Here is a 27,089-nt window from a genome sequence, read left to right on the forward strand (position 1 = left end):
AGTAAAAACCAGAAGGGTAGTAGCAACTTTGCTACCTGAAGAAAACTGGAATGGAACTGAAAGAGATAGAAAAAAGTAGCTGCAGCCCGGCTCAAATGACAGAAAATACGGAGGCTGCCTGAAGAGGTGTGAATATGGAATGCTACAATTCATGGCCAGAATGCAGTAGGAAGATGATAATGTTATGAATGAAGCAATAGCGGAGATATGGGTATCTAATGGTTGGAAAGTAAGCTACAACTTAAAAGATACAGATATTTTTGGACGCTGACAAGACAGGAGGAGGAGAAATTGGTCACGAAAGCAGTCAATATGGAAGTAGTCTTAGGGACACTGGGCTTAACCTAGTGACCGAATTCACACAAGTTGGCTGACCGGAGTGCAATGGCGTCCAAACCAGCATTCCTCTCTCTCTCAATAACCCCTCCTTTTACCCACTCTCTGTGCTGCCATGTTTCTGTATCTTTTAGGCTTAATGGGAGTGGCATGCCCAGCCGCTGCCATCTTGTGAAAGTTGCCCTGAGGCAATCCTTGTCCCATCCAAAGAAGCATGGCCCAGGGAGGACATGCATTCTGCTACTAGGGGCCATTTCAAGTGGACGCCTATTCCTGCTCTACCTCACAGAGGCCGCCATTTGCCTCGTGTCATGTGACACCAATTCTGCGACCCCAGCTCATAAAGAAGTGATCACTTTGGATACCCAAGGCAAGTCTAAAACATACACGGGAATTCGGCGGCCCTTTTTCCTTAAGATTATCCTCTATTCTTCTTACTTTTTATCCAGAAACCTTCCCAAATTCCCCCGTGGTCTCCCATGTGTATCTCTCTCTCTCTCCCTTTGTCACTATGTGTCCCATCTTGGACCCCATTCCTCTTTTCGATGCCAAAGCCTCCCACCATTTGCATGCTTAGTTAATTTCAAGATTTGAAAGTGATACCGAGGCATCTTTTTCCTGGCTGTGCCGTCCATGTGCCGCCCAATTGGTTAGAGCAATCTTAAAGCATTCGGGTGTATTTAGGGCTTTAATGCATGCTGTTCATATAGTTAATTCAACACCTCTCCCTTTCAGAGGGATGCTTTTATTGTGTGAAGTAAGACCATCTCAGATCTTACACCATTAACCATCTGTGCTCCACATGTGAAGAAACAAGGGATTTTTACCTCTCTACGGCACCGCCGAATATTTATAATTTCATTTCAATTAGCACGTGTGCCAATTGTATAACTCTTTGTGGACTATTGTTATTATTTGTTAAGTAAATGTAGTTTATCATTAAACCGAGTACAATTCCGCCTTACAGTAACTTGACGAAGGGAAAAATCAAGATTAATACTCCCTGTCTTTTCATTCTTTTCAGTTTTTGTATTATCATTTTTCTCTGTTTTTGTATTACTGCCAGCCATTTTATAGCATTCCGTTGCCAAGGTCATGGCTGGCAAGTAAAAATTGCATTTTTATAGTAAAGTTTTACATATACTTATACCAGTAATTACATAGCTATTAGTTTTCCACGTACGGCAGCCTAAATTCAAATTTCACGGGTAGCATTTCGATTGCTGTGTAGGTGCACAGTACCGGCCCATGACGGCAATACTAGGAACGACTTAGCTAACCACCTCATTCTGTTTTATGCCTAATGTCCATCAGAGGGGAGGAAGGAGGGCTCCGATCATGTAATTACTGGTTAAGTTTATATGAAACTTATTTTATTATAAAAATGTCACTTTTATATAGGTGACTTACCCAGTAATTACATAGCTAATTCCAAAATGATAGAAGGTGGGATCATGGATGTATTCTACTCCAAAACATTGTCATGTAATGAATTTGAAATGGAAAGTTGCTAGCACTGAAAACAATGTTCGTTGTTTCCTATCCATTAAGAGGACTACTGCAGGTGGATATTGCCTCTGGTTGGTGATCATCTTAACTTATAGTGGCATGGTGGTATAGCCAAGGATCACCTCCCACTCAGGGGGAACTTTGCAGCCAGGGAAGTGCTCCGATGGGTAGCACAGCATGATAGGTGCCCGCCCTTGCCCTGGGCACAGTTCCAAAATAAAAACAACCAGCTAACACTGACACCTAAACTGAAATAAAACCACAACCCAACCACCGAGAGTGGGTAGGTGCTCCAGGTACATTGTGCCCCCTGGCTCTCCAAACTCAGCACCTTACTGAAAAGGTGAAGAGATAGTAGGAGAACATCCTGTGCTTACTTCCGTGATGCCATGCCAGTCACTAAAAATGGTCTCACGATGTTGGAAATTTTGATGCTAAGCTTTCATAAAAATAGTCAGAAGCAAAGATAGCTTACACTTCCGGTAGGTCAACAGTAGAATGGACATAAAGAGCATATAGCGTCTGAAAGCTAAGTAGGTAGAAGCTGTTCTGACGTCCTTAGCTTCGCTTCAAGGTAGGCAAAATGCACTCCAAAAAAACTGAGTCTCAAAAATGAAGTCCATATAAGATGGAGGACAACACAATTAGACAGAGGGAGAGATGGGTTCTTGCCATAACTCCCCAGGTTATGGATGGTCTGATTTCTGGTTCAGCTCAGGGAATTTCTGAAAAACTCCAACTGGACAGAGAGCTCTCTATACTAATTCCGAGCTGGGGAGCGCTACTGGGCCCTTGTAGCAAGAACTGGAGCCAGACGAGCTGGGTGCCTGGCAAGCTAGGGGGTTGGGAGCTGGTGGACACTCGGAGCAGGAGTTGGCGCCAGGTTGTGGCTGGTGCCAGAAGAGCAGGGCGCCAGATGAGCTAGGAGTTCAGGAGCTGGCAGACACTCAGAGCATGAGCTGGCACCAGAGCAGCTGGGTGCCAGGTGAGCTAGGAGCTTGGAAGCTGGTGGACACTCGGAGCATGATTTGGCCTGCTGCCAGAGGAGCAGGGCACCCGTCAGGCTCGGAGTTCGGGAGCTGGCCAACACTCAGAGCATGAGCTGGCGCTGGGCTGTGGCTGGCACCAGAGGAGCTGGGGGCCAGGCGAGTTAGGATCATGAGACGTCTGGTGCTCCTGGAAGTCAAGGGAGTCCGTAACGATCTAAAAGGAGAAAGAACATATCCAGGTCTTGGATGGGGCCTTGAACTTAGCTAAAATACCCAAGGGTAACAAACAATCCAAGTCAATTTCTTCCTTGCTTGGATGGGTAAAGGACTTGAGGAGAGATGGAGATTAGGAATAAATCTAGGTCCTTGTGCTTAAACCTGAGTTAAGCATAGCTCTATGCTCCTAAATGGATGAGTACTAGAGAACCTTTACCTCCTAAGAAAAAAGATAAACTGCCATTGGGTCACAGATGTCTAAAAAGGGGAGATTAAGTGTATGAGGTAATAGTTACGGAAAATCAACCCCTTGGTCTGGTAGATGTAGCTAAAAGATTGATGTTTGCATGCCAGTCTTTGCGACACGTCTCACAACCCTTTCAACTGACAAGCCTCTGGATCGCCTGAAACCTGTTAGGGCAAGAGCGGACCACCTTGGGCGGTATCTCTTGAGGGTGGTTAATGGAGGAAAAACAGTTGGCGAAGGAACCTGGAAGGTCCACCAACAATCATCACAGATTCAGGAGTCATTCTACATAGAACAGAACAGGGCTATGAGGGTCCTCGTTATGTTACAATGAGCCTGAAACTTATTCAGGGTTTCCCTGCACCATAAGAATGTGCATGGCAAGGAGAACCAAGAAGGATTGGTCTGTATGTGGCAACTACTGCATGGACTAGAAGGTCCACAGATCCCAAGAGACCAGGGTATCAAAGGCCCACTCAGAAGGAAGGACACACTTCTGACGGCTTGATAAGACTGCCAGACCTTTAGAGCCCTAAAAAATTTATGCGGCCGGAATACTTGAATGATTTGCCCAATGAAGAGTTCTTTTGTTGTTGGAAGATCATGGCATGAACTGTATACAAAGTGCGGACTCACTGTTGACTTTGGGGCCTGTGTGGACTGACAGTACCTCATGCAGCCTGAAGCATATGCAGAGCTGTACGTGGAACAGAACTTACATCTGGCAAACTTAAAAAAGGGCAGCAAAGTCCATAATCCACCAAAATCTAGGCACAGCAAAAAGCAGAGGCCTACTAACCCTCTAACGCCGAGCCTCTTTTTACAAAAACGTCTCCCGTATGCCGTGGCCTCAAGAGGTAGCGCGCGAGCGGAAAAAAAGTTTTTTCAAAAAATCACAGCACGCTTTAGTTTTTAAGATTAAGAGTTCATTTTTGGCTTCTTTTTTTGTCATTGTTTTAGTATGCAACCATCATAAATGAAAAGAAATGTCATTAACATATATAAATATTGAAATATATGACCGCAAAAAAAATTTTTCATATATAATTTTATACAAATCGCGCTGTGAGCAAAACGGTTAAAGCTAACAGGTTTTTTTTTCTTTGTATTGTACACTAAATTGCGATGATTTTGGTATATAACAAATTGTAAAACGATCAAAGCAACACAGAGAAAATATTATCACAAAATGATGCATGAATTTGTAACGCGCGGATGTAAAAAATTTTTTTTTTTTAAATTTACCATAAATCGAAATATTGTGATAGAGACTTCCAATTTGTTGGAAAAAGAAGGTAAATGATTGAATATTACTACTGTAGAATGTAAGATTTTTAGCTTACAATTGCAGTTTTCAACCATTTCGGTCAAGTTAAAGTTGACCGAAAGTCAAATTTTTTCTATTTATCATGATTTATATGAAAATATTTCCAAACTGATAAAAGCTACAACCATGAGTTATTTTCTGTTGTATTCTACATGAAATTGCTCACATTTTCATATATAAAATTTTATGTAACGACTAATATAAAACGAACAATATAAAACGATGTAAGTACAAAGTTTTTTTCAAAAATTCACCATAAATCGAAATATTGTGCTAGAGACTTCCAATTTGTTGGAAAATGAAGGTAAATGATTGAATATTACTAGAATGTAAGATTTTTAGCTTACAACTGCGTTTTTTTACCATTTCAGTTGAGTCAAAGTTGACCAAGGTTGAAATTTTGGCAGTTATCGTGATTTATATGAAAATATTTCCAAACTGATAAAAGCTACAACCATGGGTTGTATTTTGCTGTATTTTACATGAAATTGCACACATTTTCATATATAGAACTTTATGTAACAGCTAATATAAAACAGTGCAAAATTATGACAAAATGACAAAAGAATTTCTGAAAATTTTGGCCGAGTTACCTCACGGATGTAAGGAAAAAGTTTTTTTCAAAAATTCACCATAAATTGAAATATTGTGCTAGAGACTTTCAATTTGTTGGAAAATGAAGGTAAATGATTGAATATTACTAGAATGTAAGATTTTTAGTTACAATTGTGTTTTTTTACCATTTCGGTCGAGTCAAAGTTGACCGAAGGTTGAAATTTTTTGTAGTCGACGTACGGTACGTCCACTCGGCACCCAACAGACAATTTTAGTCGACGTATGATACATCCAGTCGGCGTTTAAGGGCTAAGGGATTCAGAGCCGATGAAACACGGTTTTTCGGCACCATCTTTTTATCAAAGCATCGGACAAAGGAGAAATGTGGCAAGTGTATATTTTATAATCCTACTTAATTTTTGCAAGTATTGTTTAGTACATAAGTTCAATAGTTCTGATACTTAGAGTAAAAGTGGGTTTCCTATGCCAGAGCCATCAAAATCACAGGTAAGTGTTTTGAACACAATAGTGACGTTAACCTATGACGTCATGAGGCTCCATCCACAGTGATGAGACGTTTACATATGGGGAAAACATCTCTTCACTGTGGCTCTGCCCACTTGCTGATGACATATTCACTAATTGATACTAGTACCCATCCTAGGTTTCAGCAATATCAATGGTGGCAAGCAAAATTTGTCATTGCCCCCTTGATTGCATTATCATTCTCAATAATTTTATTATTATTATTAATTATTATTTTGTGGAGGTTTCATTGCAAATTCCAAAGCAGTTGTTGAGACTAAGTTGTTAGCTTGGAATTCCTCCATTTTCTTGATATCCGTATTGTTTCTACTTTACAAATAATTCAATATATGTAATTCATCCACATAACAAACCAGTCTATAACTCATTTGTTAGATCTACATCTATTCAGGGCAGGAATACAAAAAGACAATCCGTTTTATTTTACCTCAGGTTTCGACACTATAGCCTTCTATTTGCAGCAAGTCAGGAGTAGTCACTAGAAGTAGAATTCAAATGAAAAGTAATGATACCTCATTTCCCTCAATTGTTAGAGGTGTAAAGGTCAAAATCATTGTTTATTTCAGTTAATGTAACCCGCTGCTATTTTTCTTTTTCTTTTGTATCATACGGCACCCTTAATAGCACTCGTATGATCACTGCAAATAAAAGGCAATGGTAGGAGTCAAGATTTTGAGGGCAGGCTATTATTTACCTACTTAATATGAATCAAATGTAACACGATTCATATTGATATGCATAGAAAGGAAAATATATTGAAATCAGTTTGAATGAGGAACATATTGTTATAATCATTGCATTTTAATAAATATGTTTTAGATGTACAAATAAAACATCTAACACTATAACATAATTTATTTACAAAATGTCTTCATCACTCTCGAAGAAGAGGTCATCATCCCCGTCCTCATCGTCACTAGTGATGGCAATGATGACTGGTTCCAACTTCCAGGCTCTCATGGATATTGTGTGACTTCCAGTACTACGGGATTGTCTAACAGCTCCTGCCCTCACTTTTGGGGTGGCCCAGTAACTATTACCCCCATTGAAATAATTACCTATTCACACTATAGTAAATTTTGCCATGGGTCTTCTCGCTTGTATATAAGGTGGCAAGCCACAGCACAAATGCAGTTTTGCAACCATGGGGACAACTCCATATCCTGCTGGCCATATCGAATTTGTTGAAGCTTAGATCGTGTAAGCATATCCATTCACCTCCTACCTGGTGGATGGGAGGAGCCTCATGACATCATATTATGTTTGTCACAAAGTGTTTTAGGATCCTTGTCTGTGATTTTCTCGGTTCCAGCATTGGCAACTTCATTTTACTCTATAAATATCAAAACTATCAAACTTACGAACTAAATAATACTTGCAAAAATTAGGTAGGGTTATAAAATATACACTTGCCAACCTTTGCCTTTCTCTGATGCTTTGATAAAAAGGTGTTGCCGAAAAACCATGTTTCATTGGCTCCGAATCCCTTAGTAGTCCAAAACCAGGCTGTGACCAATTCTGTAAGTCAAACACAATCCTCTAAATAAAAAAAAAAAAAAAAAAAAAAACTAGCCCATGAGTGGGTGTTACATGCTCAGCGGTGGAAGCCGAGCACCAATGGTGCCAAGCGCTCTGGAAGAGGGGAAGGGCATTTGGGAATCAGAGCCTGATGCTCGGTGGTTGGTGCCAGAAGACTGGAAGTTGAATCCATGTGTGAAGTCAGACCGAAGGAGTGACAGAGGAACCACAACGAAAATGTACGAAGGCTGAGAGATGAAGCTAGCCTCCCTACCTCTTGATAGGAAGCAGAGAATGGCAACTGTAACTGCGTGATGAAACAGAAACACATTACAGTGCTTATCTGCACTGGAAACCTCGGAACTAGATGAAAAAGTAACACTCTCCTATGATGTGTAATCCTGACTAATGATGGTGGACAACAGTGTCCCTAGAGGTACATTCACTTTCCAAGCTAAATAAACTTGTGGACTGTCTGAAAACCCTCTTGGCAGAGGGAAAAAATCTAGAAAATTCCGAGAGTTGAGGCTGAAAACAAAAACAGAGGACTCTGCGACGATGGTTGTGTTCTGAGGAAGAGGTGATGAAGATCTGTGAGTGCCCGATTTTGGTCTCCAAGTGACAAGATGCCTCAAATAAGCACCCATCTCCTGCTAAGCACACTCTTCGGCTTGCTTGGCGCCCACTTCACCGCTTCAGACTTCTGCACCTGACTGCTTGGCACGAACTTCTGGGCACTCGGTGCCAACTATGGAGTGTTCGGCACCAAAGGTAGGACGCTTGGAGCCTCTTCCTTCTTCATCAGCTCAGGAAGACTGCTTTAGCCCTGACTAAGCGTCAACTTGAGGAGCTCATGGGCTTTAAGAAAGAAGAAGACAGTTGTTTCCAAGAGTAAAGACACCTTATCCCGTCTCTTTGGACATCTCCATCAAGACACCTTTCCAGTGGCTGACTAAGACTACACCTCCATCAAGACACCTTTTCAGTGGCTGACTAAGACTACACCTCCATCAAGACACCTTTTCAGTGGCTGACTAAGACTACACCTCCAACAAGACACCTTTTCAGTGGCTGTCTAACACTGCACCTCCACCAAGAAACCTTTTCAGTGGCTGTCTGCCGACACCTGGAAACAGATTACAGGTTCGACTGAGGGGGCAACTATCGACAGCAACCCCCTAGGACTCCCTTGGACTGCCAGTATATCTTCTCCCTAGTGAGGTGGAGTGGGACAGTGACTTTAGGTCTAAGAGATCCGAGGGGCCAGATAGCCACCTTCTCCACTACACACCCAGTAAGACGCCTTTCCAATGGCTGTCTTGTCGATACCTGGGACCAGAAACAGGCACGACTGAGGGGGCAACTACCTGTGTGTAAACTCCCCAACCTCCCTTGAACCTCCAGTATGTCTTCTCCCTAGTGCAGGGGAGCGGGAAAGGGACCTTTGTCTATGAGTATCGGGGGACAAGTAGCCACCTCCTCCACTGCACAACACTTCACTGTTACAATGGTTAAATTCATGATAATTGAAATAAAGGCTGGCAAAGGCATGGGAAGGAAGCGAGGGAGCCAGGCGTGGGAGCAAGTGGATAATATAAGAGGCCTAGTTGCAGGAGAGAATTGGCACCAGGTGGACATGAGCTGGCACCAGGTGCTGTGTGCCCGGGAGGCAGGGGGAGGTCGCTCCTGTGTGCATGGTGGCGGGAGGAAGCAGGAGACGGGTGGAGGCTAATGGTGGGCATTTCACTGATTTTGGTAATCATGGTTACCAATTACTGTATTTTCATGAAAAATTATTGGTTAGTAATTGAATACTAACTATTGTACTTTTTTTATATCTTTATAGCAATTTCTGGTAGCTGGGCATAAAAACGTGTAAAAATGTATGAAACAACATTAGCATTTAAAATGTTCAGGCATGTATGCATTTTAAGATCACATGTGTGTGTATGTTCTAAAATTAGAGATAACATGTCAAAAAGCAGTTTTAGCATTAAAGTATTAAAGCAAATCCAACTCTAATAGTGTAGAACAATGTGTTCTTATTCTCTAATTAGTGATCGAATCCAGTAACTGATTATGCCCACCACTAGGATGCAAGTGGCCAGCGCTGGAGGCTAGGAGCTAAAGATGTGGAATGTTCACGATTGCATGATACAGGCAGTCCTCGTTATCAGCGGGGTTCTGTTCTGAAGATTTGATAACCGAAAATTGCCGCTAACAAAAAATTGGCGATTTTCGCGCTTTTACGGCAAATTTTGGGGCTTATTGGCGCCAAAAAGCACCGATTTTCAGTTAACAGAGCCTCTGTTAGGTATGTATTGGTGCCAATACCCAATTATCGGTGGACGATAAGTGGAAATCGGTGATTTTTGGCGCCAAAAATTGCCGATTTTCATTGCTAGACTAGCGCCATAAAACTGGATTGCCGTTAACCGGGGACTGCCTGTACATGTACCATAAAAATTCTCTCCATAAAAGAGAGAGAGAGAGAGAGAAATTATTACTTTTATTATCAGATGTTATTTAATTTACACATAAAAGCTTGAAAACTTATAATTACATAAAAAATTTAAACATAAACATTTTTGCAAGGTTTCTCAGTATTCGTGTGTTTGTAAAAAACTCATGTATGACAGTTAGTTAGGTTCCAATGAAAAATTCGCTTGTCTATGAATTCGCGCAACTCGAATCGAGCAAGTTCAGGGTATTACTGTACAAGCATTCCCTGAATTTCAAGGATTGCCTTGGAAAGAAAACTGCCGTTGTCCTTGCACTCAACAGGTCTCTGTAATTTAAAGACACTGGCACTCAAGTCTCCCTCATAAGGGTCAATCAGCCCCGCAAAAGTAGGATTTGTACATTGGGAGTAGCCACCAAGATTCCAGGAGACTATGAACTTCTCCCAGGACAGGATCTCTCTCTTGAGACCCTTCGCGGGCCTTCCACGGGTCCTGCCCCTACTGAGTCTCCGTCAGGAGCTGATGATCACTCCAGCCCTGCTGTTGAGCCACTGCCAGTGCATGTACCTGGCCAGTGTAGTGCTCTGCCCAGTCTGGTCGTTGAGCCCACACCAGAGCCAGATCCTGTTTCTTTGCAAAATGTACCAACATGAAGTCCGGCACTCTGGGCCCCGAGGCCACTGACATCTCTTCTCCAAATCCTGTGCCTGCACCTGCCTTAGTGCCAGTGTTAGTGCACACTGCTGATCTCCCTCTGGGGATCCCAATCCAACAACCCCCTTGTCTGCAGGTCTGGCCCCACTACCAGTGTCTGGCTGAGAGCCAGCCCAAGATTTAGTTGGGTCTCCTCCAGATTCCCCTGATCACAGCGTTAGTTCATCCCCCGATGTGGCCTTGCAACCCATGCCCGAGTTGATCCTTGTAACCTGCAAACCTCTCGTGTCTACAGCCAACTCTTCTTCGCAGCTGGTCACTGATGTGGATATCATGCCACACAAAGAGCCACCACTACCCAGGTTGATGCAGCAGCTGAGGCAGTGTCCAACTCGGTGCCCGTTTTGCCAGTGGACGTAACGCCCACAATCAATCCAGGTCTAGGTCCCAAGGGTAGTTGCACTGCAGGCCCAAACCTGGCCCAAGAATCTTCTCAGCCTCCTGTGGAGCTGCATGCCCAGATCCCAGATGGGAGATGTCAGCCTAAAGGGCAGAGGAAATCAAGAAGAAAGAGGAGTAAGGGGCGTAGCAGGCCCAGGTAGTTAACAGAGCCACAGACCTCTCATGGCACTCATATCCTATGCAAATACAGTCTGTGCTCCACGTGTGACAAAACGAGGGATTTTTATCGAAACACTCTACGGCACCATCGAATATTTATAATTTCATTTCATACGTTTTAACACGTGCCAATTGTATAACTCTTTGTGGACTACTGTTATTATTTGTTAAGTGCCAATTGTATAACTCTTTGTGGACTACTGTTATTATTTGTTAAGTAAATGTACCGTATATACTCATGTAATGTTCGATAATTAAAGACCAATTTTATGGCCTACAATTTTGGGGTCAAACATTGCATGAGAGGTATAGTTTTGGAAAAGTGCTAGATTTTGGGACTAGGTTAAGCCTAGGCTTTGGATTTCCTAACAACGGAAGTCAACAAAGTACTATTTCCTTCCACAGAAGTTGATGAACTATTTTTTTTTTTGTAGAATAAAGACAATAAATATAAATACTGTTTTACTTATCTGAGAATCTTTTATTATTGTTATGTTATTTCCATATTTATGGGTGTTCTAGGCTATAATAAGTGTAGCCTATATTTCCCGAACGTAAACAAGTATTAGCCGCCATTTGTATTTCATCCACTAATTTCTCTTCACTTATGAAAACTTTTGATATAAGAAACTGTAACAGGGCAATGGAGTTAAAAGAACAGTGGAATTGGGTAAAGAGATTAAAGAACAGAAACGAATGGTTATTATACGGTTCACTAGTTTTAGTGGTTGAAGAGAGATCATAAAATAGAAAAGTATGATGATTATACTGTTCACTAGTTACAGTGGTTGCTTAGCAAGCTTTTGGTAGTTATGACAAAACAATTGTAAACAATGAAGGTTGGAAGTTTTTTTTCATTTTGTTTATTATAGTTAATTTTAATTATTTGAAATGAGTATATACTGATTTTTTTATACATTTTATAGGAATATTCTAAGCTTTTAGCTTCTTAGTTTAACTCAATTTTTAGATGTCAAAATCTTAGACTAGGTTACAGTAGTGACTGCTAACATAGCCAAGGCTACCATCATGTTTTGATTCCAAATATATAGAAACGTAGCCTAAGCTTATTGCCAGAATCAAAACTCGAACACTACATGGGGTATATGCTAAAATCCTAATATATGCAGTACAAAATGGAGGTCAAACATTACATGGCAAGTCGAATATTACAAGAGTATATATGGTAGTTAATCATTATCTGAGAATAATTGCACCCTACAGTGAGAATAATTGCACCCTACAGTAACTTGACAGTGGGAGAAATCAAGGTTAGTATTCCCTGTCTTTTCATTCTTCTCAGTTTTTGTATCACTGTCAGCCACTTTATGGCATTCCATTGCCAAGGCCGTGGCTGGCAAGTAAAAGTAGCGAGACAAAGACTTGTCAGTAGGCCCAGGAAATCACAAAGGAGGACAGATGAAAACCTTACACGTGGTGTGAGTTCAAGCAGAAAATGCACTGAGACAGAGGAAACTGGGGAGAAATTACTAGAAGTTGATATAAAAACTATGATGATGTACAACTTGGGTAATAATGAGTCTGGATAGAGATAACATGCTGTACAGTATTTAGAAATCAATGTTAGCATTCAACCTCTGTTAATCTTGCATCCTTAGTCAAAGAGCAAATTAATATAATTAGAAATCTGGCAAAAAAATGGTCAAAATGAAATGGGTAGTGGTGACTAATCAAACTAGTTGATTAAAAATTGTAGTATTTGTTAATACAGTTCACATCCGCCTATTCACGGTTCAGGATTCAGGGCTTCATCTATTCACAGATTTTTCTGTGGAACATATCCCCAAATTATTCACGGAAAATTCAGTAATTCGTCAATTTTTTTGTCAAGAAATATTCACTAATTATGTAATTTTATGAAAAAATATTATTTACTAATTTTCATAAATTAATATTAATGTAAACAGCAAAATATCAATAAAATGTAATTTTTTTAATGCATAATCAATATTTAGTTACTGTACAGTACCTGTGAATTCCTAGTGTTTCCCCTATGTGCTGTTAAAAAAGAATGGGACAGCTTCAATACTGTATGAGAGAAAATGGCTGTGCCTGAATATAGGGAGAACTTGATTAGTTTTAACTCTTAGCTGTAAGCCATATATTTTAAGGGTAACATTATAAGATGACTTTGAAATTATATTAAAGTGTTTTACTATGATAGTTGAAGGTATATTTGGTGTAGGACGATAGTTTAAGGTACAGGCAGTCCCCGGTTATTGGCAGCATCGGTTATCGGCGATCCGGTTTTACGGCGCTTGTCAAGCGACGACGATAACTGGATTTTCAACACCGATTCCCGGTTATCATCGCTTATAATCGCTGATAACTGGTTATCAGGGCGCTGATCACCAGTTATCAGCACCGATAATCAGGAATCACTGCTATTATTGCCAATTTTCGGTTAGCAGCGATTTTCAGTTATCGTCACGCTGTCAGGAACAGAACCCCTCCGATAACCGGGGACTGCCTGTATACATTTGGTGTCTGAACTATTAAAATAGGCATTTATAAACATTTTTAAAGGGTGTCTTTGGTGTTTGAACTACTGAAATAGGCAGTTATAAATGTTTTTAGAGGGGGATGTCAAGTATTCGCAGACTTTAGCGATTCGAGGGTGGTTGTGGTGAGGGGGATGTCAAGTATTTGCAGACTTTAGCGATTCAAGGGTGGTTGTGGTCCCTATCCCCTGCAGATACCGGGGGTTAACAGTAATATTAACAACAGCGACAAAAACAGAACAATTCTTCCCTTGGCCAATAACCTGAGTACTGCATAACAAGTATATAAATACAAAGGCCATCAACTGTGATACTAAATAGATAAGCAAAGATGCATGAAGCAAAAAATTAAGAACTGCATGTCATTGAAAATTTGTTTCAACATACAGCATAGAGATATATTTTTGCTCAGTATGGGACTGGCATTTCTTATATTTTTTCTCAACAGAATAAAAATTAATTTTATATAAAACAGTTCTGGTTAGAGTCATGACAGGCACTGAGCTATGATTTAAGTAGGGGGCAACCAAATCATCATCTAATAGGCATCAGTGCAGCTGCCCCCAAAACTGCCATGATCCTTGAAATGCAAAATTATCACAAGTAAAATACAATTTCATTGTATGCTTATTTATCTCTCTTTAAATTAGGTTACCAAGAACCACTCATAGGGTTCATCCAAAACTATTCAGGTCTAAAATTTGAAGTGGAAACTGAAGTAAGTTGAAGGGAAGAGACCAAATGAGAATGCAAGAATAGTAAAATCCAGAAAGCAATGCAGTTGGGCTAAGTGGATTTGAAAAGGACCTTTAATACCAAATACAATGCTAGACAAGCCATTAAAATAAAATTTAATTTTAATTACAGTTCATAACCAAATGATGTCTTTCCTTTGCCAGGTGCAGCAAATTTGTTTCAAAAACAAAATCTATTTATAAACTTATTGACAAATGTGAAACTTCTGTAATATAGCGGTATTTGGCAAACAAAACAGAACTGGGCTGTGAGGTCTTCACAATTTCTAGACTACCTGTACAAAAGAAAAATACAGAATCATTCAACCTCTAAAAGCAAAACATACCGCCAAGGACTGCCGAATTGTCTGAATACAATTCCATGAGGACGTCTTCCGAGATTTCTGGCGGAGGCCTGGTTTCTGTTTCCTCCTCAGGGTAACGAATTGGTTCGATGCCACAGTAGTCCTCGAAGATTGTTGATGCTGAGGGGTATATTATTTTCAATAAACAAAAACTACAAGAAGTTTGAAAGATCTCAATTGCTAAATTTATTTTTAACAGATCATTGATTTAAAATTGCACACTGAGAAAAAATAAATGCTTCAATATTATATAAATAACATGTAGACTAGACTGCTTCCTGGGCTAAAACTCCTATATATTTTACCATTTTATCAATGGAAGTGCTTTAAAGTGGAACAAATAGAGAGCAAAATTACGGCTGCAACAACCTAAATGAGCACCACTCAATCAATGTGAAATTCAATTTCTAAGGAAATAAAAGTATTATTATTATTATTAATTATTATTATCAATATCATCATTATCATTATCATTATTATTATTATTATTATTATTCAGAAGATGAACCCAATTCATATGGAACAAGCCCACAGGGGTCATTGGCTTGAAATTCAAACTTCCAAAGAATATGGTATTCATTTGGAAGAAGTAAGAGTAGGTAAAGGAACATAAAGAAAGATCTCTCGTTAAAAAAGAGAAAATACATTAATATATTAATATAGATAAAAATGTATTAAAATGTAAGGAGAATAGTATTAGGGTAGTATTGCATTGCCAGTGATCATACACATATCAAATACGAGGTGAAAGGAATCATAAACATATCCCCATAAACTCTAGAAAATTTTACAGTACATGAAGGTGACATAGTGTGTGAGTGAGAACCCAGGAATACAAAAATCCAGTTATGCTTCACTTCCTCCTGTTTTTCTTTCATCCCCTGGCATGTGGTTCAAGTGCTCAGAAGTCAGGTACAGTATCACCAGCCCTCCCTTTCCATAAAGGGACTGAAGATTTCTAAACATACCAAATTTACGTGATATGAATCTTCTCATCTTCCCCCTGCACATTCACTTCTACATAAGAAGCACAAATGGACTAAAATCTTTATTCAAATCATAAACCATGCCAAAGAATTGTGAAATGACTGGTAAAGTTAAGTTAATATGTAAAAACATAAAAAACAAAAAGTAATCAAAACTGTAAAATGAAACATGCCTTGATCTAAGATGGTAGTGAATTACTTTACACTAGCATTTTGCAACTGCCAGAAGGAAAGCTTCATGATAATGTTTATTATATTTTGGTGAAAGTATGACAATACTGATATTTACTAAAGTATGACAATATTGATATTTACTAAGAATCAGGCTTCTAAGATGTGCGGGTTCAAAAAGTACTCTTTACGTAAAGAAAAATGAGATAATAAATTTAGAATTCTTACCTCAAGCGAACTGGTATGATGCCCTACAAGTAAATGCTCTGTTGCCAAACTTACATAGAGACTGAAGAGTAATGAAACAAAATTTTTTGTGAATTTATCTTAAATTCTACAAAATTATTGCACTTCCAACGTAAAGTCAATGAATTCAATTCAGTTACAAACTCATTTGAGAAAGAGGGAGAAGATAAGCATCTTTTTTTAATGAAGCTATCTTCATGTTTGGATGTCTGTCTAGTCCATAATCAATCAATCAATCTCTCTGTCTCCAACTCACCACATATATTACTACAGTCAGTTCCATTTCATCTGTCCACCCATGAGTGAAGAAGCGGAACGTGATTGGCTGACGATCAACATTTCCAATACTGTGGCTTATTATGATTAAACTATTTCTTCAGTACAGTAAGATATTTGAATTTTTATGTATACAAAGAACCTTGTATCAAAGTCTACTCAGATCAAACACAAATGAACAATGGGCTTTAAATATTTGTTTTATCTCACTGGTATATTCTAGGCTACAGGTAGGCTTACAATCACAAACTGTTCTGATCACAATATTTCCTTATCATTCAGACTTTAATCTGTGTACTGTACAAGCAGTCCCCGGTTATCGGCAGCCTCAGTTATCAGCTATCTGGTTTTATGGAACTTGTCTAGCGACAACGATAACTGGACTTTTCGGCACCGATATGCACCGGTCTCCGATTATCGGCGCCAATAAGCAGGGATTTCGGGAACAGAACCCCTGCCAATAACCAGGGACTGCCTGAACAATTTTATTGCTTCAATATGAAAAAACTTTATTGCAATACCAAAGTTATATCTACTGTATATCCATAAACTGGAAAAATAACCTTTAAAGATGTTACCGCTAGATTATGAAACACTGACAAGCGAAAGATACTGGCCTTCTTTTAAGCACACTTTCATTTCATATGTCAAAATTACTTTCTTATAGTAACCTTTATTTATTTATTCTATATAAGTATCATTCCAATGCCCTTAAAAAGAATAAGTCTAAGCTAGCCTTTTCTGCCATATATGCAATCAACACAAAGGATGACAGGATCTCAATGAAATTCCAAACTTTTGCTCGATAAGTTATTTAGCAAAATACGCCTGACATATCCTAACCCCCTGAGGTATTATAATGTTTTGTATGCTCAAGAAAACATTATGTAAGTATGCAAAGTATTCTGAAAAAAAAAACCGCAATACCACTGCCATGCATTAATTGAGATTTCCCATCTTCTAGCCAATGTTGCCATAGTTGTTCTTTTCACCTACTTCAGGCAAACTCATACACAAAAATATTTCAAGTTATTTCAAATATTACCTTACTCATGTAATTTACATGCATGAAATCATTAAAATGCCTTTTAATCACACTTGCATACCCAGGTATCATTTTATTTGTCTACAATGGGATAAAACAAAAGTACTGAATGACCAGCATTTGTTTGTGCTTGATCTGCGTAGACTACTGATACAAATTTGTCTTTCATGTGCTTGAATTATTATTTCAATGAAATAAACCGGCATGTTTATCATCTATATCAAGGCATGAGTGGTGTTTATATTTATACAAGCATTCAGATGAATTACTACAGAAATAATTTGCATCTTTATCACAGTATGCCTAAGATATTGGAAACATTGATTCAAACCAACTACAAGCTAGCTGTGCATGTTGCCACATCTACCTAAAACCTACACTGGTGAGTGGACAGATGGAATGAAATAGACTATAATTATTACTACAATTCTAGCTTATTAAAAACATCTTACAATATTAATATTAAAAAAGAATGACATAAACTACATGATGATGACAATTAACGCAACCCAACATTTAGAAGAGAGCAGATAGAAGCCTCCTTTTGAGACAACATATTTGACATTATTTTTAAGTTATTGCAATTCATAAGTATTACAACTCTGTTACTATAATGAACTATTTGCCACAGCAATACTGACTTAAAATACTTATAATGCACAGCTGCATGGTTTTAACATGAAAATGAAAACATTTCTTCTATCTCTCTCTCTCTCTCTCTCTTCCAGGATCATGAGGTGCTTTCTATTTTGCTCAAAATTTCTTTGACAGTCAATACACAGGTATTAAAGGTATTTAATTTGCATTAATTATGCTTATCATATAACATCTGCTGTGTAAAAAATCTGAATAGTTTTTTTAACTTTTTTCAATTTTTCTAATTGCTTTCTTTCAGAATTAATTTAAAAGTTTGCTCTGAGCACTGTAAATTTGCATAAAGCAACGACTGTCATTACAAGAACATCTCTGAATGTATCATCCAGTTGGAATCCTCTCTCTCTCAGACTCTTCAAAGAAATTTTATATAACAATTCATCTTTTTCCCCTAAGCTTCAACACCTACATAAAAACCACCACTGGGAATAACTGCTTAAAGTTACTGCAAAGAAAAATCACAACTCCACTGTACTCCTTGAACCTCTGCTAAAATTATTCAGACTTTCTGAAATTTCTCTACAGTTTTAAAAGAAAACCCTACTAGACTTTACATCATGATTTACACATAGTAGGTATTAGATAGAATCTTATTCATAAAAATAGTTTGCTGTAATCCCATTCTGTACGGAATTCTCAGCGTCTTTTCATCACTCTCAAGATTTAAAAGTTCCAGTGTGTCAAAAGGATCAGAATATTCAAACTTCAGTTTATACAGTCTAGTGGCTTCTTACTTGATTACACATTTTCTGTTCATGGGACTCGATCTGGATTTTTCATGCGTAAAAATATTAGTTATTTCCTCTCACTGACTCTCCTACTATTCAGCAAAGAAGGCCTCCTAGATATTTCTCTTCTCCCTTTGCAAGAAAGACTAAAATCTCAAATTAACCTTTCTTCAAACCACTCTGACCTAAGAGCATTTATGATTGAATTTACTTTTTCTTTCTATCTCCCATTTTCTTAATCTGGAAACTAAATCTAAACAACCCTCCTTTTCTCACTTTTGTTAGAGCATTGACAGACTTGAAAAGAGCCTTCTAAAAAATTGTATTACAAGATATTGCACAGTATCAGTATAAATCAAAATGTCAACTGCTTTTATGAAGAAAACGTTCCATTTTAATTTTTCCAGTTCACCTACAATGTTAATACTATACAAGCATAATCAGCCTATTCTGATACTGGTCTACAATTTAGGTGCTTTCTGTTCCAACTCATGAAAGAACAAACTCAAGAAAGTAAACTCCAGCATTAATTTTACTCTAAATGAGATATGTTCGTATTTCACACTGCAATATAGCATATATCAGGTAACATCCCTCCATACATACTGCACTGGGTTAGCTATGAACAGGTTAATTCTATTTTACATTCAATATACTGAACCACTAGGTTCAGTGGGCTAGTTATTAAATATCCATGAGAATTAAAGTGTGGCCAGCTCCTAAGCAAGAAGAAATTGCTTTGTAACAGAAAATCTTTCCATCCACTTTGAAGCTTATGCAAACTTCTGTTAATGCTGAGTACTGTATTAGCATTTTCACCATATGCTGCATTTCAAGTAAGTTTTTGTGTGAAGATGTAGTTCATTCAATGTAACATTCTTAAAACCCCTGTTATAGACAAGTTTACTAGCTTATCAACCAAGCTAAAAGCTTTGTAAATTTGCATTACTACACAACCTAGCAATGACATTAATGAGCTAAAGCACCAAAACAACTGAACATCTACAAAATGCCTATTTTTGCTGGTTTCGCAGTAGACTGATCCAGCAAAATCTTAAATCTCTCTCATATTACAGCCTGTAGTCTAAATGCAATGTTTTTATCCCACAAAAAAACTTACTTATATTTCTATATCCTAACTGTGGTGTTTTTCCTTGAGAAGAAAGTTGGAGAAAAGGGTTTCCTTTTTCAGCATGGACTTTTTCCTCTAAAACTGAGACACGTTCAAAAAGGCCTTCAACCTTCTGCTGTGTATCAAGTAGCCTCTTCTTTAAGTCGACCACTCTTAATTCATTATCATTTAGCTGCTCATTGACATTAATAAGATGCTTAAACATTTTCTGCCAGAGCCTTACAGCCTCTTTATCCCCTTTCACAAGGTCACTATTCTTTGTTCCTTCTTCCACCACATCTCTTTTATGCTTGGTTACCCACATTTGAATATGAAGGTTGTGTCCCTTTGCAATACATTAAAAGTGTAATTTCAAAATGAATGAATTTTGAGGAAGCTTTCTCTATATCATAGACATACATAAATAAATTAAATATATAAGGCTTGGTCCTCAATTACCAAAAAAATTACATATGGAGATGTTTCTGTTAATTAACATATCAAAGTAGTTTAGCTAGGCCACAAGTCTCATTTCAAAGCTTGTAGAGACCTGGTCCAAAGGATTAGTTCTTAGATGAGGGGTGAAAACTGGAGCAACTTGTCAAGAAATAAAGTGCTTTTGGCTTCAGTGATTGCTCTATGTCATATTAACTTCATGCTAAGCTACTGATGTTGGTGTCATTTTGAAGCTGAGTTGTTCATTATCATGGGATATTCTAATAAGCGAAAAAATTAAGTCATCAAAATGACTTGTTGAAATAAATAAAAAACAAGCTTCTTTACACTGCCATAAAGATATGTTAAAAGTCCGGTAGTATGTATTACTAAAGTGAATTGCCTTTCCACTGATATACACTGCTATTTATGCAACCTATTTATGTACCGTGCATAATGCATGGTACATCATTAACCCTTGAATGCCGAGCCTCTATTTACAAAAGTGTCTGTCGTATCCCGGCGGCATTCAGGAGTTAGCGATGAAGCGGAAAAAAAGTTTTTTAAAAAAATCACAGCACGCTTAGTTTTTAAGATTAAGAGTTCATTTTTTGCTCCTTTTTTTGACATTGCCTGAAGTTTAGTATGCAACCATCAGAAATGAAAAAAAATATCATTATCATATATAAATATTGGAATATATGACAGCACAAAAAAAAAATTTCATGTATAATTGTATACAAATCGCTCCAAAACAGTTAAAGCTAATGAGTTATTTTTTTCCATTGTATTGTACACTAAACTGCAATGATTTTGGTATATAACAAATTGTAAAATGATCAAAGCAACACAGAGAAAATATTATCACAAAATGATGCACGAATTCGTAACGTGCGGACGTAAAACCAAGTTTTTTTCTAAAATTCACCATAAATCAAAATATTGTGCTAGAGACTTCCCGTTTGTTGCAAAATGAAGGTAAATGATTGAATGTTACTAGAATGTAAGTGTTTTAGCTTACAATTGCATTTTTCGACCATTTCGGTTGAGTCAAAGTTACCGTAGGTTTAAGTTTGGCACTTGTCGTGATTTATATGAAAATATTTCAAAACTGATAAAAGCTACAACCATGAGTTATTTTTTTTGATGTATTCTACATGAAATTGCACACATTTTCATGTATAACACTTTAAGTAATGCCCAATAGGAAAACGGTGCGAAAAATTACGACAAGGTGACTAAAGAAATTCTGAGATTTTCAGCAGAGTTACAAAAATTCACCATAAATCGAAATATTGGAAGAGACTTTTTCAAAAAAAAAATTCACCATAAATCAAAATATTGTGCTAGACTTCCCGTTTGTTGCAAAATGAAGGTATATGATTGAATGTTACTAGAATGTAAGAATTTTTAGCTTACAATTGCATTTTCAACCATTTCGGTCAAGTCAAAAGTTGACCGAAGGTTGAAATTTGGCACATCGTGATTTATATGAAAATATTTCAAAACTGATAAAACCTACAACCATGGTTATTTTTTTTTGTATTTTACATGAAATTGCACACATTTTCATATATAAAACTTTATGTAACGCCTAATATAAAGCGGTGCAAAATTACGACAAAGTGACTAAAGAAATTTCTGAGATTTTCAGCAGAGTTACCATGCGGGGAAGGAAAAAGTTTTTTCAAAAATTCATCATAAATCAAAATATTGTGCTAGACTTCCAATTTGTTGCAAAATGAAGGTAAATGATTGAATATTACTAAATGTAAGAATTTTAGCTTACAATTGCGTTTTTTCAACCATTTTGGTCAAGTCAAATTTGACCGAAGGTTGAAATTTTGCCACTTATCGTGATTTATATGAAAATATTTCAAAACTTATAAAAGCTACAACCATGGGTTGTTTTTTGTTGTATTCTACATGAAATTGCACACATTTTCATATATAAAACTTTAAGTAACGGCTAATATAAAACGGTGCAAAAATTACGACAAAGTGACGAAAGAATTTCTGAGATGCGTCGCTGATGCTTTCTAGTGGGAGAAGAAAGAAATTCGCGCATGCGCAGCTGGATCACGCTTGTAAACAAAACAACAGCATGATCCGTGAACTCCCAGCATCCCTCAAAGCGCGTGATTTAAAATTTTTTGCAAACTAGGCCTATAAGTATTTTTTCGCGGATATTTAAAAAAAACTTTTTGTAGTCGACGTACCGTACTTCCACTTGGCACCCGACAGACAATTTTAGTCGATGTACAATACGTCCAGTCGGCATTTAAGGGTTAAGGAAATGTCGTCAGCTGCATGATTCCATTACAGAAATTAAAGTAAAGAATTTTCTTCTGAAATCATCAGAACCTCAAAGGATTAATGAAGTAGGACAAAGTGGTGCAATATAAACAAAGCTAGAGAACAAAAAGTAATGGGGAGAATGCAACAAAGTTGGGATTTAGGAGCCAATGCAAAGAACCTTTATTGCTTTAGTGCTGCCTGCAGAGTCCCATGCACCCAATAATGTAGTAAGTAGCAATCCCCTTCAAGTGCTCTAGCATTTCTTTGCATTTGCAAAAAAACACTAAGTTATTTCAGTAGCTACAATTTAGTGATAAATGTACCCCCTACAGCTATCTGACTACAGTATTCTCAAGAAAATTTGAATTCATGCTAGAAATGTAGTAAACTGAATCATACTTAAGCTATATACATTCTCCTATGGATCACAAGAGTACATACAGTACGGGTAACTTACGCTTTTCTATTAATTTTTTTTATCAATTTAAAATCGCAAGCAAAATTTATATCAATAGTAATTTACTTAATCTGCATATTGCTTCAGTATCTTTACTTTGTTAATCCTTATACAAAACACCCAATTACATACAGAAGTGGGAAAATTTTGTAAGGGAAGAGTTCTTCCTATATATAGAGGTTATCCTAATGATTATTACATAGACTGGCTAGAACTTAAAATGCTCTTTTATACATGGTTTGTTAAATAAATTAGCACCATTCACTTTGCACACAATCTTCTCTATTTAGCAAAAACTGTTTTCTTTCACAGGAACAGGGTTGAAGTAAATATTCAGTGACATTTATGAAGAATATTCAGTGATGTACATATTCTAAGGACATTCATGAAGAGTCAAATACAGGGCCTCAGCCTTCAAAATACAACTCCACATCTTTTAGAGGGGATGAAAAAATGATACAATTATTTTGAAAGGGTATATTATGTTTACCAAGTATGGTTTTAGATGGTACACAACTGGCTGCCAACTGGAAATTCTTTTAATAGTATTTAAGCTTCTGGCACTTAAGTAATCCTTCAATTATCCGATTCATCATTATACAGAACTTGACATTATCCGACACACCCGGACCAGGGATCAAGGACCCAAAGTTATATGATATATATAAATTTTAAAAAATTTGAAAAAACCGCCCTCCTATGGTTGGCAATGCGCGGCCTCAAGAAAATGTTGGTAACACTGCCAATGCTCGGACTGACCAGAAAAGGGTTTTGGGGGGTGGGGGAGGCCTCAAGAAGTTTCAATGGTGGGGGGGGGGATTGGATGGCTTGCCACCATGGAGGGGAGTGGTAGTAAGGCTGGGTAGAGGAAGGCTCAGAGAAGGGGGTTGTTTTGGAAGGTGGGTGAAGCTCGGGAGCAGTTTCTATAGCTGGGAGAAGGGTGGGGATGCAGTGCTGGATGGATGAAGAGGGCTAGGTAGACCAGACTTTATAGAGCTTGTTTGGTTTTGTTTTTATGTTTATGATACAGTAATTCAAACTTTATAAAGGATATGTGCAGTACTGAGAGAGAGAGAGAGAGAGAGAGAGAGAGAGAGAGAGAGAGAGAGAGAGAGAGAGAGAGAGAGAGAGAGAGAGAGAGAGAAACAATAACCAAGGTACGATGTGGAGCTGTTAATAGCAATGCATGAAAAAGAAATGATGGTAAATGCACTGTAGGACTACAATTTCCCTGTCATTTAAATAAAAGACCATCATGTCTAGACATATTCAAAAATGTAGAACCTCATATCTTCTCTACTACTAAGCACAGTTGTATAGCATCCAATCCAAGTTTGCTTCATTAAAATGGCAAATAGCAACCAATCCTGACCATCTGTTTCAGAAGTACAGTACTACCATAACATGCAAATTCAGTGACTGATTTTGACACATTATAGCTTTGAAAAGTCTGCACCAAGATTGTTTCCAGAAAATAACATTCATATTCACACTATATGACTCCTACACTAGCAAAAACAAGATTAGTGATTCTGACAATACAACACTACTGTTTTTATGAAGTGTAGCATCACATAGCATCTTTTTCAACATAGGGGGCCAAAAATCAAAGCAACACCCATAAATCATCTCATTGGAGTCAATCAAGAAATGTACATTACCATACGTAGTTTTCCTGATAACAGGGAAGTGGGGGTAAGGTAATATTAGACCCACTGTCCCATCACAATACCAAAAGAGGTTTCCTGTACGTCAGAAGTAGGTACTGGAGCATCTCATCATGACAGAGAGCATAACTGTGTTTGATGTAAGCACTAAACTGATTTCCCATTTTCAAGGAAAATGAAATACCTTACATCATCATTAAATTGAGGGAACTGCCAAAAAAGTCAATCCCTATACCTATATGCACTAATTGGAAGAAAAAGTATTGATATTCAGTGGGTTGCAAAATTAGTTTGTAAAATACAATCCTTCCATGACAACTTTTACATATAGCTTCAGTAAAAATGACACTAAACATCAGTTTTAAACCTTTATGAATTCTTTTATATTCAATTCCCAAAATGAGTTATAACTAAATATACTGTAGTACATGGGAGAGGCAGTAATATTTTAACTATACCACGAGAAAATGGTTTTCAGAAATCATCTACCAATCAAATGACAATAAAATGTAGGTCGATAAAAGATCCTTACACTTGGTCTTGTCACCACAGCACAAGCAACATAGTAAGCCTGCCACATGACTGCAGCACTGCTGGATATTGACTGATACACATTCTCGGTGTAGTGGAAGGCAGTGGCATGAAAGAAGCCTAACAAAATCTCTTCTTACGCAGTTTGTGTCTTTCATTTCTATGGCTGCTCATATAAACAATTTTGCAAGGCGTTTGCCTCCCCCAAATTAAACTAAAATGTATCCAGCTGTTGTATTTTAACATTATAATTAATTTGTCAGCTATAAAACTTTTTCTTATTTAACATTTGGTGAAAACATTAGATCCAACAAACCCAAATGTGAAATCATAAACAGTCATCAAAGTAATTTTGCAAAAATTTTCTTAAATGAAACTCTGTTGACCCTTTCCAAGTTTTAAGGGGTCCAAAATTCATTTGTGATAAGAAAAACTCTTCTGGGTTACTACTCTCCAGTTAAAGTGATAATTTTATTTTACTGCTTGTTGTAAATTTCTTTAATGTAAACTACTAGAGCTTAGGCTATTGTAATATCACTGGTTGAAACCTTTGGTAATATTGAGAGAGAGAGAGAGAGAGAGAGAGAGAGAGAGAGAGAGAGAGAGAGAGAGAGAGAGAGAGAGAGAGAGAGAGAGAGAGAGAGAGAGAGAGAGAGAGAGAGAGAGAGAGATGCAAAACTGAAATTGTTACCTTTGAAAAATTTACATTTCAAATTTTAACTACATTGATAGCAAGAGCTTTTCAACCTGCAGAGAGAGAGAGAGAGAGAGAGAGAGAGAGAGAGATTATGCTGTTTTTAAACGAATAAACTGAACGAACAGTAAACAAGATCTAAATTCTACCGTGCCTTGGATTTGTATGGACATGCAATACTGTACTTATCCCCAAACACAATCTAATTTAATCATTACAAGTGAATGAGATGCGGTACTGAACTAAATGCATACCTAGCCTTTTGTTTGCATCATATGGACAGGTAGTATCTTTAAGTAATTTTGCACTTCCATGGGCAATCATAATCAAATTATTGTCTCTCTCTTGTGTGCACACATGCGCTGTGCATGATTATTTTATTACATGTTAATATCCTTCAATAAAATATGATATACTGTACAGTATAATTGTTTTTTTTTAGTAAACATGTTGCAATACCTGTTTATTCAAGGTTTCTGCAAACAATGTATGATTGCCTAAGTTGATGTCTGTTGGATGAGCAACAATTCATAAATTGTAAATTATCACATGCCATACCACACATTTAAATGTACAAGAAGTGCGTATGTGATGAATACCTGTACATATACTGTACACCAGGACCCTATCATACAGGTCACCTAACTCAGCCAGAGAGTAGCAGTCCTTTTCTTTCTTTCTTCCTGATGTGACATGCAGCCCAGACCTGAGTTGCAGTGCTTAATGCATTGCACTTTTGCCATACTTCCTTTGTATATTTCACTGTTTTAGTTACTTCACCTTTTGTATTTTATTGCACTTCATTAAAAAAAAAGCTTGCATAGTTATGTAAGTTTTATAATCTAACATGTTAAAAAAATATATGGTTTCGTCCTTTTTTTACCTTAATAAAATAATGGGTATACAACTTCTATATAGAACTCAATAACTAGGTATGATAATTTTAGAAATAACTTTTCATTCATATACAGCTCATGTTTTGATAAATACTAATCAGGATATAATATTCATGCAAGAAATAATAGGCTATACAGTATACCCATTTACAGACTTAGCTTGATTCTTTTCCTAGCCTCTCCCCTACTAGTTTTAGCTTTCCTCTTTCTTACTGTTACTTTAACTGGACTGTTTAGATGCCTCATCCTACAGCGTACCGATATTTTGGCAAAAAATTCTATTCTATTATACC

At 37.5% G+C, this 27,089-nt stretch overlaps 1 protein-coding gene across 4 annotated transcripts in view; it reads right to left on the reverse strand.

Moving 5' to 3' along the window:
• Nrx-IV (neurexin-4) overlaps nt 1–27,089 on the reverse strand; it is a 218,170-nt gene that overhangs the window by 7,025 nt on the left and 184,056 nt on the right. For all 4 annotated transcript variants that reach the window (XM_067101754.1, XM_067101753.1, XM_067101756.1 and 1 more), the window contains one exon: nt 14,584–14,721. In XM_067101754.1, the coding sequence (XP_066957855.1) occupies nt 14,584–14,721 (138 nt within the window). The remainder of the gene's footprint in view (nt 1–14,583; nt 14,722–27,089) is intronic.

This window comes from Macrobrachium rosenbergii, chromosome 58, assembly GCF_040412425.1.
Source record: "Macrobrachium rosenbergii isolate ZJJX-2024 chromosome 58, ASM4041242v1, whole genome shotgun sequence".
Classification (NCBI taxonomy): domain Eukaryota; kingdom Metazoa; phylum Arthropoda; class Malacostraca; order Decapoda; family Palaemonidae; genus Macrobrachium; species Macrobrachium rosenbergii.